Below are 13,804 nucleotides of genomic sequence, written 5' to 3' on the forward strand. Positions count from 1 at the left end.
CGGCCGAACCTGCCGCGTCAGCAGGTAAATAAACTGGCCCGGCCCGCCAGGGTGCTTACCCTGGCGAGCCGCGTGCCAAACGTTGCCGACCCCTGGTTTAGTGTGATATCAGCACACAGGAACGCTGTGGCAGTGGTAGGGTTAGTAACCAATTTTCCAGGGTGACATTCAACTACTTTAATAGCTAGATGCTCTTTTCTTTTTCTGCAGTCTCCTGACTCATTCATCAAACAGGGTGAATGAGAGGGTGCCTGTTGCCTGTAGGACCCCTGCCTCATTTGTTGCTGAAGTTGGAAGATGCGTAGTGAATGAGATGGGGGACTGCAGAAAGAAAAACCTTAGTTCTGACATTTCCTAATTCTGGAGTGGTTGACTTTGCAACCAGATTTGGGTTGTTTTGCCATGTATCATGTTTGAGAGGCCGCACCTTGATTTGTGGTGCAGCGTTTTTGGACCACTACAAGAAAACATGATTATCACAACAGTTATGACCTGGAGAGTCCAAACTAAATGGAAGGTTTTCAAATAACCTTGCTCTGATGACCTGGAACATGAGGTTGGGGTAATGAACATTGTTAATAAGTGAGAGGGAGAAAGGAGGGCATTTCACCGCAGGGTCAGATATAAGATGCCGTTTTTCTTTAAAGAAGGGAAGAAAAAAAAAAAACCCTAGAAAAGCAAATGTATTTAAAGCCTATATGAACCACCGTTAGATGCTGCAGTACTTTAAAATGATTTTTAACTGATGCATCTGTAAAAGTGCCAGAACTTGTAATGAAGCATATTTAAATGGTTTTGCATCTTAACAAATGCATTCTCTATTTGCATGGTGTGTAAAATCTGAATGACACTTGCATTCTATCTGAAAAAGAGAGAACAGACGTTTTCATTATCAAATGCAATCAAGCAGAAAAGTATCAAAGTGAGCAGAAATTCCCATTTACAGCTATGATTGAAGCATTACTTGGAGGGAAAAAAGGGCCAAGGAGAATAGCCCAGTTTTATACAGTTACGTAACAGGATATTTTATGACTAGAAAGGATTGTTGGACACTTTTTGGCAGCATCCCTTGAGTACACGAGACTTAAGGCTCAGTTGCACCCGTTTTAGACTAACTGAGCTATTGGCTGCTGCCTACCACTTCATTAGGTTTTGTTTATCTTTTCTGTCTTAAGTACACATTATACACTTTCTATAGTTCATTATTTCATTGAGGCAGATGTTGCCCCCTTGATTATGCATTAAAACTTACAAAATTCTGGAGACAAAGGCCTAAAAATAAAAATGTGGTATCAGGTATTGGGGCTTCTCAAAAAGATGAATGATCATTATTTATATACGGTAGAACACAGAGCCCTGGGTCAAAATTGGGGTTGTGTTGTGCTAGACTCTCTACTGACAGAGAGACAGACATAATCCCTGCCCCAAAGAGTTTATAATCTATTTCCTTTTATTTCCCGAGGGTGTAACTCACCTGATTTCTTGTGTGTCCCATGCACAGGACAAGCTGTCCTCATGCATCTTGTGCCATCATAGGATGCATGGAAAACGGTACTGTTTAATGTCTATGATTTGCAAAATTATGTTGGAGGAATTTAGTGATTAAGAATGACAGTACAATTAGAGTCAGCATTTAAGGTAAATCAATTTTATATCCAATCAAGATAAATTTGTTAATTGAAGCCTATAATTTTCTGTACTCTGACACTGTAGATCAACCGTGCTTCTTGTGTAACTTTTTTGACTTTAGGGGAGTTACACTAAGGGTGAATCTGGTCATATGTCAATGTTAAAAAATCTCATTCTTCTTGGATTTTTATTTATAACTTTATAAAAATGTCCTTTATCTCTTCAGACTTTTACTGTAGCAGGGGCAGGGAGTATGTCTCAATCCCTTTTTGTAAAGCACTGTGTAAACTTCTGTCCTTTCCTGAGGCCAGGGCATTTCTCCCTACCCAGCATTGCCCTGAGTTAGTGGTCCAACAGCTCTTCTTTGTAGTGCAGCTTTCAGGAATCTAAAGTGCAGTGAACAGCATAGTATTCAGCCTCAGAAGATGTAACCCATAGCTTCATTTAGATGGTAGTATACTGCATACTACTAATTCAGCCATTGATAAATAGGTGGAACATAGCTCTAAAGTGTTCCAACCTGCATCATCTTCAGTGCTTTAAACTAACAATCCCTCTGTGGGTTAGGGATGTGATTAGTGAAAATCACACCTCTGTAGTCCAGTTCTTTGCCTCTCAGTTGTAGAAGTGCCATTGTTGCCTTGCTTGATTTGACCAATGATGAGTCTTAAGAAAAAGACAAATTGATTATCAATTACACAAATGGAAAATGACTGCCTAGGAAGAAGTTCTGCAGAGAAGGATCTGGGGATTATAGTGGATCACAAACGAAATATGCATCAACAATGTTAAACTGTTGCAAAAAAAGTGGACACCATTCTGAGATGTATTAGCAGGAGTGTTGTAAGCAAGACACAAGAAGAAATTCTTCCGCTCTACTCAGCACTGATAAGGCTTCCACTGAAATATTGTGTCCAATTCTGGAAGGATGTGAACAAATTGGAAAATGTCCAGAGGAGAGTAAGAGAAATGCTTTAAGGTCTAAAAAATTAGGAGAGATTGGAAAAAATGGGTTTGTTTCGTTTGGAGATAAGACTGGGGGGAGAGGGGGACGTGATGATAGTGTTCAAGCATGTAAAAGTTGTTATAAAGAGGAGAGGGTGATAAATTGTCCACTGAGGACTGGATAGAAAGTAATGAATAGGTCAGACAAACACCTGTTAGGGATGGTCAAAATAATCATTGGTCCTGCCTTTGTGCAGGTGACTGGACTAGATGACGCATCGAGGTCCCTTGCAGTCCTACATTTCTATGATTCTATGATTCAATTCCCTGCTCCCTTATAAGTCACTGGCCAGAGAGACTGTTGCCTCTACCTCACTTCGACACCATCTGATACCTTCCAGGAGCAGAGGCTGAGTGTGCTGCACAGCAGCTACAAATGTTTGTGTCTTATAGGTTCCATGAGGGCATGGAGCTCACAAACTCATTTTGAATGCAGAATAATAATATATCCCTGTGGGTTTTCTGTTATTGTTGTGAGTAAATTGCAAGCATTATCGTGTGGCACACTGGGGTGATAAAATCCATTCTCCCCCAGAAATTTGCTGACTTTGGCTTTTAATGACTTAAAATCACTAGCATCGAATACAGGAGAAAAAAATCAGTTGGACTACAAATATCATCGATCATTAGCAAATGGAGGCACAGTCCCTTTTGCTGAAGTGTGATATTGAAAAACTTTCCCTGTTAGTTAATTTTTAAAGCAGACTTTTTAAATCAATAAGTAATTCTCAAGAGCCAGCACAGAGTCAGTAGCCAGCACGTTTCCTTGCCTAATAATAAACATATAATTACTTCACTATAACTCATTTAACCATTATTTCAACATGTAAGCACTGGACCATTTTTGTTCATTCATTTGAAATGTGAGTACTTTAATTTTCTTGGAGGTTGCTAGAAACAAGTATGCTTCAGGGAGCAGATAAACTCATGCCACTTGAATCATGTATTCTTCTTTGAGTGCTGGTCCCTATTTGTATTCCACTGTGGGTACACCTGCACTCCATGCGCCAGAGCTGGAGAATTTTGAAAGCAGTGTCTGTTGGTCCGCACGTGCTCCCTCATCCTCTTTTTGCCCCTGACTGAGGATATAAAGGGTGGAATGGGTGACCACCTTTCCAGTTCCTTCTTACCATCACATAGTCTGGGTTGCAACCTCTAATATCCTGAGCTTCATCTTTATTCCTTTATCTACGCACGCGCGCACACACACCTATATGAAATGTATCGTAAATAGATTTTAGAAGATGTTAGGATTTATAGTTTTATATAATAGTTTTAAATGTTTTGTAGTTAGTTAGCCTCCCTGACCTGGGGAGCCCCCTATACACCCCCAGACCGTGTTTCAGTACAGTACTATGCCTATCACTCCTGGCTTCAAAATTTGTGCCTGTGCTACTTCTCAGTCAATGACAACCATCAGTGCTGCTTGTACTGCCTTGGAGAAACCTCACATCGCGGCAAAGTGCAGTATATGCCAATCGTTCTCTGAGAGGGGTGGAAACTTTGCCTCAGAAAGCATCCAGTAGAAAAGGCCATGAGGCTGCAGTTGGACTTTGGCAATGATGCAACTCCTCTCCTACTTGAGGGGGAGCGTAAACACCGAAAACTCCATTTTCACCCCGACGCAGATTTAGACTTCATCAGGACATCCTTAAATTCAATCACAGCAAGGCCTTACCTGCCAATGAATAGGTTTCAAAACGTGTATTTACCAAACCAGCAGTCCATGAGCACCCTAATAGCTGTTTTGCCAAAGTACTATCATCTCTGGTGTGGTAGAAGAATCCTCACCATGTATGCGTGGGCGTTTCCTTCCTTGCTACCCCATCGGATAGGACAACTGTTACAGTCACTTCCCTGTTGGACTGGGGAACTGACATGGGCAGCCATACAGTGCAGGGCACCTGGACATTTCAAGAGTCCAGAATGCTGTCCAGTATTTTGGAATTGCGAGCAGTTCAAAGGGTTTGCAAAGCCTTTCTCCTTTTATTCAGGATTGCAGTGCCTGCATGATGTCAGACAATATCATGACCATCTTTTACATCAACAAACAGGGAGGAACGAGATGCATCCCACAGTGTGCGGAAGCAGTCTGTGGAACAGGTGCACTAGTAGTCACCTCCGACTATCTTCTAGAGAGACAGAATGTGCCAGCAGACATTTTGCTGTTGACCACAAAACCAATCAAAAAGGTTTCCTAGACTATTTGTTGCCATAGCAGAAAGAGTTTGGAGTCAAGCTATATCCTCCCAAAGAATCTCTAAGTGGATCTCAGGCTTTATTTTGCTCTGCTATCAGCATACACTAACCTAATAGTATCAGCTGTCTGATCTTCTTCCCCCATCTCATGGGGTTAGGGCCCATTCCACAAGTGCTCAAGCAACATCTATGGCGTTGCTTCAAGAAGTACCTTTACTTGATATCAGCAAAGCAGCTTACATGGAGTTCCGTCCACGTGTTTGCGAGGCATTAAGGTTTAGTTCAGGTCTCCTCTGCTGAGGCATCCTTTGGAATGGTGGTCCTTCGTTTGGCTCTGTCATTTGGATCCTCGTACCCCTCCTCCTACTTAAGTATTGCTTGTCAGTCACCTATAGTGGAATACACATAGGGATCAGCACTGAAAGAAGAAGTTACTCACCTTTGTTACTGGACACTCTTTGAGATATTTGGTCCCTGTCTGCATTCCACTTCCTACCCTACTTCCCCCCTTCTTCAGTTCATCTTTTGGATTCCCGGTAGAGAAGGAACTGGAGAGGCAAGTGCACTGTCTCACCCTTTATTGCCTTAGACAGAGGCACAAGAGGGCGAGGGTGCATGTGCAGACCAACAGACACTGCTTTCAAAATTCTCCAGCTCCAGGTGCATGGAGTGCAGGTGTACCCACAGTGGAATGCAGATAGGGGTGACACATCTCAAAGAATCTCCAGATACGAAGGTAGGTAACTTCTTCTTCCTACTGTCCAGACAATATCCATACAATAGAGTATATCAGTTCTCTGACCGCTTCCTGCTAGTTATTTGTCCAATATCTCCATGTTTGTAACTTAAAAAAAAAAAAAACTGCAATGCCAGAATTACTACAAAATTATGATTGCAGTGCAATAAATCATGTTGTTCATCATATTTCCCCCATAATCGTAAACACCAGCACTGTAGACATTTATTCCCGAGTGTGTTTTTCAACACTCTTTAATTGTACAGCAGGTGGATCCCTCCTGGCTAATTAAAGTATAGTGCTCAAGAGAGAGGCAGTGATCACGCATTAACTTGGTATACAGAGCTGACAATCGGATGATCTCAGTGTGTTGTTAGGATGTTGTTTCAGAGTACCATTAACCGTCTCAGTTAACCTGTGTGCTATCCTGCTGGTGAAACTGGGTTAAACTGAAAAGGGACTAAAATACTATTTTTTTTTTAAAGCTACACAATAACAATGCCCTGTCATTTACTAAAATACTTTAGAATGATTTGCATTGGTGATTTGGTGTCAAATTTGTTCTGGATGTAAAGAATGTAAATATGTTCCAATATTCTTCAGATTCATGTTTTAATGTTTGTCAGATAGCCAGGTCACAGCAAACACTAACTTAATGGTAAAGGCCATTGAAGTCTTCGGTCCTGGAGATGTTGTATTAGGAACATAGGAATTGCCACACTGGATTAGACCAGAGAGTATCCTGACTCTCTGGAAGGTACTGGTACCACATTCATCAGTAGAAAGTTAAAGAATCCTTATAGTGGGGAAGTATTGAGTAACCTGTCTGTCAGAGAAACTTTCTCATTAGCCTCTATTAGTTGGAGGTTGACTTCTTCACTGTTAAGTTTTAAAAACAAAAATTCGGAGACTGAAATAATGAGTGAAATGAAGACTTCATATTGTTTTCTTCCAGTTGGTGAGTTTGTGAGTGATGCCCTTCTGGTGCCAGATAAGTGCAAGTTCCTCCACCAGGAAAGGATGGATATATGTGAAACTCACCTGCACTGGCACACTGTTGCTAAAGAGGTACAGTATATAATTTATCTTGACATTTCTAGCCATCTTTCTTTCAAGTTGTATCACTTTCCTGGGATGCATCTAATTACAACAGTGTTGTTGTAGAGAAAATTGGGGGATTGGTCCTGCTTTGAGCAGGGGGTTGGACTAGATGACCTCCTGAGGTCCCTTCCAACCCTGATATTCTATGATTCTATGAAAATGGTGAGGACACAGTTGTATTTGTAAATATTTATTGATGGGTGGTGAATTGGTGCTTTTAATTAGGAGAAAACCAGGAAAAGTTCTGTTACGTTTATTTTGATTCATAAGCAGTATTATTTTGTAACTTGATGTGTCATGTAGAGTTGATGTTTGAATTTTCATATTGTTGTTGTTTTATACCATATTCTCAAATTTGAACACTCCTGATTTTTTTTATGCAAGTTCCAGTGTTTGTGGAGGTTGACTTATCAGTTTGACTTAACATTGCTCTTCTGTTGAAGAACTAAGATTACATCTGTAATGTCACTACTCCATGCTTGGAAAATAAGAACATCTATTTCCATAAACTTTTGTCCCACATCGTACATGGCAGTATTAAGCTCTCTAATTCCTTTTAATCACCTTTAATGCTTGACTCACTCACTTGTTATAGTAGTAGTAGTAGTAGTAGTAGTATAATTTTGTGCTAAGTGCTTCACAGAATTAAGACATGACTCCGGCCTCAAAGAATTTACAATCTAATCTCAGAGATGATGCAACAAATGAGGTCAAGAAGGGGAATGGGAAAGAAATAGGAGAGAGAGGACAAGGAAACTTGTGAGGACAATGTGTAAAACTGATACAAAGCACAGAACATATGATTTTACAACTCACTGACATTTTATTAAAGACCCTCTGAAACTTAATTTTGTAGGTGTCATGCATCCAAATGATATCTTAGTCCTTTGTAGGTTCATGTCTTCTTAAAGGTAAACTGACAAGAGTTTAGAGTTGCAAATTACCATTTTGCATGGACCCTCCTGGAAGTCTGTTTGACCCTGTAATATCAGCTCACAATGACATGCTGAGGGGTGAAAACATTTAAATGTTTTCTTCTTTTCCACATGTTCTGTGTGGTTTTGTCTTTTGTGTTTTGTGCAACCTCTTAAATGATGCATAATTAACACTTTTCCAATATGGCTAGAAGGTACCATACTAAACGAGGAATCAAACCTCAATGTATCATGTGCGTTAGGTGTTGATCTCCTCTTCAGTAGCACTATTACATAGTCAGGGCAAACTGTCACTCTCCAGTGGTTAATTGTGCACAGCAAAAGCAAACCCTCAAAGTAGTTCTAGGTAAGAGGATGTAGGATTTGTCAGGTGTATGTGAGGGGATGAAATCTTTTGGCAAGGAGAAGAGTTGAGGAGAAGGAAAAGCTTGTTGCCTAAAATAACTAGACTGTGGTTGGGTGCCCATGTTCCCATGCTGAATGAATTTATCAGTCACAATAGTTGAGAGATCAATTAACAAGCTAACTCTAATTTTCTGAGGCTGTACACAGACTTTTATTATTTTCTTAACATCTATGCCAACTTTTCCTTGGCCAGCTCACTGTGTAACAATGTTGTCACTGTTCTCTTTATTTTTGTAGTCCTGTAGTGAAAAGAGTATGAATCTGCATGATTACGGTATGCTGCTGCCCTGTGGAATTGACAAGTTCCGTGGTGTGGAGTTTGTTTGCTGTCCATTAGCAGATGAAAGTGACAATGTTGATTCAGCTGACGCTGAGGAAGACGATTCCGATGTCTGGTGGGGAGGTGCGGATGCAGATTATGCAGATGGAAGGTAAGAGCGGTGTTTCCCCTTTCTGGTTTACTGAAAATTGTCAGAAGTTTGTTTGGAAAGACTAAAAGTTAACAGCAGAGTCTTTGATATGAGCACACTTGATGGATCTGCACATTGTTTGAAACATTTGAAGTGACCCAAAATGTCTGGGTTTTAATATGTTTTTGATTTTTACAAAACCATAAGGTTTATAACGTTTTAATTGTTTTTTTTAAATGCAATGAAAAATGTCTTGTTGGACTGTAAACATTCCCTTGCACAATATAGTGTTGGGTTGCAAATACTGCAAGCATATGACAACCAAAAATTGAAACAGGCTACCTGGGAAGCTTTCATTGGCAAGCAGAGTGAACTGCAAAAAATGCACAGCCAACCCTATTAGTGATAAGTGAGGTGTTTTAAAACCCCCTTTTTAGTTTTATTAACATAGGTGTTAGTGACACAGTAAGAAGACTTTCAAGCTGGCAGCGTCCCTTTTAATTATGAATTGAAAGGTATTTTCAAAAATCTATTTAAATGGCCACACAATGACAAGACATATTCTTCTTTACTAGACACTGCCTGCATTACAGTTGCAACTATGTTAGGGGAGTCACTTTGCAAGACAATTGCGCAGCGACCATGTTACAATATGGACTGGTTTTGCCTGTGTACGTGGGGAAAGAACATGGCTATACCTTGGTTCCTTTAACAATTTAGCATCATCTAAACATACCAAAGGGGTGCTGGATTAAGCTTGGGGTATGATCATACTGTAACTGGGTATCCCAGGTTGATATAGCCTTTTTCATGGTAGCCTACTAACTGCATTAGGGTTATACAGGTGTAAGTGAGAGCTGAGTACAGTTCTATTCAAATCTTAAATATCTCTGGGGAATTAATTTTAAAATACAATGAAAGTTACCCTCCTTTACTAAACTAAAATCCAGGGTCATGATTCTGTATTTGACCAAACATCACAGCATGCTAGATTAAGTCAGGAAGTGCAGAGTTTAGATGTTGGTAGTGTCAATTTTTAGAAAGGGGAAACAAAATCCAAATCTCAGAAATTGGCTGATTAATTCCTTTTCATCTTCTGCATTCATTTCACAGTACCTTAGAACCAGGACGAGCGTGGGAGACTGGAGGGAGTTCAGAGAAGAACAACAAAAATGATTAGGGGCAGGGTGGATAAATTTATATGGCAAGATTAAAAATGCCAAATGTATATAGTTTGCCTTAGCAATGGCTAAAATGGGAACATTAGCCTACAAGTGTTTCAGGGATGTAAAGATGAAGGATGGAGATAAATGACTCTAACTAGGAGTAATGGGCTAATATTGGCAATGGAATGACATTAGGACAACAAAAAATTAGACTGAATATCAGAGAAATCTTTAACAAGAAGATGTATTCAATTGTGGAAATGTCTTTTGGGGAAGGAGCAGAAGCCATATCATGGAGAACACTGAACACTAGGTTGAACACAGTACTAAAAAAGCTGTTGCAGAGAACAGGTCTTTAATTGCAAGGGGATGGATTAGATGAACGAAATTAAGGTCTTTTCTCTGATTCCTTGTCACAAAAGAGTAGTATCAAGGCCCCTGCTTTTGGCCCCATCTAGGGAGGAAGACATCTTCAGTCTTGGAATATTTGATTTTTCTTAATGAGTACATCTAACAGCCAAAGTGTAGCAATAGAACTCACTTTCGAGGAGGTTTATAGGCCAGCTCTCACAGCATCGTTTTGTAATTTCTGTATATTTGGTTTATGCATTGCTGATTGGGTTTCAAGTTGTTGAAAATGTGGGCTAAGAATGAAAAATGTTTGAAACCCTCAAATTAATTTCTTCCTATATAAAGATGGAGAAATTTGCAAAAATGAAATATTCTCCTTTAATATGTCTGGTCGAAGATATCTAAAAATATGAAATAAAAATGTTCTCATAATGGTGCACGTTACAGCAATTAACAGCAATTATGAGGGATGTATATAAAGCAATCTGAATTATCCATTTGTTTCAATTGTGCATGTTTGTCACTGGGGAAGCATACAGAATCTACTCATAAAGCAATTCAAATTCTAAATTGAGCAGGTCAAGGATGACTTCAGAAAACTAATATCCTATTAGAGCATCAACTGGAGTTACATTTGAATCCAATCCTGAAATTCCAAGTGAATAGTAAAAGCTTTTTTCATATAGAAATACCTAGAGCAAATCTGGAAAGGCCACATTGCTTTTACGAAGTAGTTGAACTTTAATTAAGATGAAGAGGTCGACAATTTGCAATTCTTATAAACAAATTCACTAGTTTCATTTGCTGGTTCTTCAATCCTCAAGCTGCATCCAGTCCCTCCTCTGCCTTGAAGCCAAAAATACACTCATAGAAATGATTAATGAGTCCTTTTGCATCAAAATTAGAGTATCCTTGATATCAGGTTACAAAAATAGAATGTCCCACTTTGAACATGAGTAAGTTTAAATGCTGTAGGCTTGATAGAATAACAAACATGAATCATATAATATATTATGCGACGGTATCTGACTACTAATATGTAACATTAGAAATTATGATCAAATTTTGGATTTCCAATCTTAGTTTTAAGTCAATAGGGAGGGATGCTGATATTGCTTGCTATACCACTAAACTAATGTTTTTATACCACTAAAGCAGTTTTCTTTGTTTGGAATGTTTACTTAGCTCCATGTAGTTTCACCATAAGTCAGTAACCTTACATTTACAGTGTTCCTTTCATCATGACGCCTTCCAAAAAGTTTAATATCTCTTCCTGTATGTGTATATTATGTGATACTGTATAAAAAGTACAGAAGCTGCTGGTAACTCCTGCATTAATGGAGCTTCTGTTTCTATCCCTCTTTTTTTCAATAGCTTTTAATTTGATAAAACAAAATTGTGGGGGAGGTGGTAAAGCTTTAGCAAAATCAGTTGGGTGATGTGAGTGTGAACACTTATTTTCCCCATAACGGGTGGTGAGAAAACAACTGAAGTTAGAACCTTCAGACGTGGCTTTTGTAGCTTTTACGGCATTCAGATTAAGAGGAAAGACAAGTTCAGTTTTGGAGACAGCAAATTTTAGACAGCAGTGGGTCAACCAAGAAGAGCAAGGAGACAGATAATGAGAAGTAAATTTACAAGTAATCCACATAAAAGTGGAGGTGGAAACCTTAGTGGAAGTGCGGGTGAAGAAGAGGAAAGGAGCAATGACAGAACGTCGAGGAATGTCTACAGGCAGAGAAAGGAGGATAAGGATTCAATAAAAGGATTTTAATTATTTTATTATTATACATTTAATTTAAAACAAACAGCTAATCTGTATTTGTTTTATTGTAAAGTCCCTAGGGTATTTTGGTATCTCTGCCCTGTAGATTTTACAATCTAAATAGGTACGACAGAAAGTGTAAAGAGAAACAAATGCACAGAGAAACTTGCCCAAGGTCACACCATAGGTTAGTGACACAGCTGGGAATTGAACCCAGGTTTCCTGAATCCCAGTCCAGTACCCTGTCCACTAGAACCTGACTTTTGGGGGAAGAATTTATTCGAAATCATGCAGCTGTAACAGAAGTCTGTTTTTTTTTTCTTTTATTACTTTAACTTTTGTTTTGACTTTTACTTTCATTTTTCTCAATTGTACATTTAGTAAATTAGCTTTGTGTCTCCTTTGTGCAGTGATCTTGTCAAGAGCTGGAGTTTATAGCATACTTGGACTACATTTTTTCTTACCCTTTCAAGAAAAAATAGAATGCATGTAATTTAGTGACCCATACCAATGTCGATAAATTTGTATTCCTATTTGTAGTAGATTATCTGGGTCTCTTAAACTGACTGTCATACACACAATGCAGCATTAGTTTCTAGTGACAGCTTTTAACATCTTCATTGCTCTGTAAGGAATTGGCCTTTAGAATAGGATTTCAGAGATATAATAGAGAAAGAAGTGCAGTCCTTGAGCCTGCAGTAATTATCAGTGAAATTGCTTTATCCTGCACTTAGCTGTCATTTACTGTGAAACATTTCTATTCATACAAAGATAAGTAAAGTTAGAAGATTTTATTTTAAAAAGACTTCATTATTTTATGCTATGACTTTAGCATCATTCTAATTTAAGAATTCTTTAACATGTCTGTTGCAGTTATATTATTTTGATATTTTTGTGCAGTGCTTTTGCAAAAGTGCAAAAAAGCTGATTAGAATTAATGCAGAGTGAATTTTATATTTAAGTAATACAGAGTAACTGAATATTTAAATAATTATAATGTGCGTTTTTCTGTTTTCTTTTTTATTAAAAGCTGATCAGTCTTGTCTTGTGTTTTAGCCCTATTGTGCAAATAGGAGCTATTAGCAGGTTTTACCAGATCTGACTCTTCTTTAATTTTCATGCAGTAGCTAGCTATGTCCATAATGTTACCAAATACTCCTCCTTAGAACCTAGTCCAGACCCACTCTCAGGACAGATACATGTCTTTTGTGAGCGACTGAACTCCTAGATCCCACATGTTTCTAAGCCCCTGAGTCTGGATAGTGACTGGTCACTGTCCCTAGCTCTGGATCTCAAAGGCACACTCCCAGAGGCTTACCCTTTGTATGACATTGGAACCCTGCAATCCAGCTGCCCTAGACTCCAAAACCAGTCCCTCAGCCCTTTTTGGGCCCCTCCAGTTGCTTAGACATGTTCCCCTCAGAGTCCACCTGCTGTGGGAGCTCTGGTTTCTAATTAAACCCTTGAGGGACAATGTGGCAGAAAAGCAAGGTCTTAGCAAAGGAATTTTTTTTTTAAACTATAAGCTCTTTACTCTTGTAAGCACTTTGAGAGTTACAGATCTGTGAAAAACAACAATCTTGAACACAGTCCCCCTTATTCTGATCTCACCCCTTTTCTGAGTCCTAGGTTTGGTCAGTGTCCTTAGACGTGGCAGAGTTCCTCCTTCTTCTCTTTCTCCTGCCTTTTTTTTCTGGTATGTGCCAGACAGTGTGTGTCCCCCTTTTGCTCATGTGCTTCTGCTGAAGGAGTTACAGGCTCCAGTTCCCCTCCCCATCCCCAGGCTTCTGTGTAGAGAGTAATTTAGGGTTACCATATCCAGCAAATAAAAAAAGAGGACCCTCCACGGGCCCTGGCCCCGCCCATTTCCCCAGCCCCGCCCCAACTCCGCCCCTTCCCCGCCCTAACTCCGCCCCCTCCTCCCTCCCACTCCCAGCCACAAGGAAAGGGCTGCCCCAGCACTACCGGCTTCACGGTTTGCCGGGCAGCCCCCAGACCCTGCGCCCCCCGGCCGGTGCTTCCCCAGCGCAGCTGGAGCCCGGGAGGGGAAGCGCCCAGCCGGGGGCGCAGGGTCTGGAGGCTGCCCGGCAAACAGTGAAGCC

The 13,804-nt window shown here is 39.8% G+C and overlaps 1 protein-coding gene across 4 annotated transcripts in view; it reads left to right on the forward strand.

The window, feature by feature from the left end:
- Positions 1–13,804, forward strand: part of LOC112112234 (amyloid-beta A4 protein) — a 313,996-nt gene that overhangs the window by 143,322 nt on the left and 156,870 nt on the right. For all 4 annotated transcript variants that reach the window (XM_024208071.3, XM_024208073.3, XM_024208074.3 and 1 more), the window contains exons 4-5: positions 6,525–6,637; positions 8,248–8,441. In XM_024208071.3, coding sequence (XP_024063839.1) covers positions 6,525–6,637; positions 8,248–8,441 — 307 coding nt within the window. The remainder of the gene's footprint in view (positions 1–6,524; positions 6,638–8,247; positions 8,442–13,804) is intronic.

Source organism: Terrapene carolina, unplaced genomic scaffold (assembly GCF_002925995.2).
Source record: "Terrapene carolina triunguis isolate 2854851 unplaced genomic scaffold, T_m_triunguis-2.0 Scaffold32, whole genome shotgun sequence".
NCBI classification, from domain to species: domain Eukaryota; kingdom Metazoa; phylum Chordata; order Testudines; family Emydidae; genus Terrapene; species Terrapene triunguis.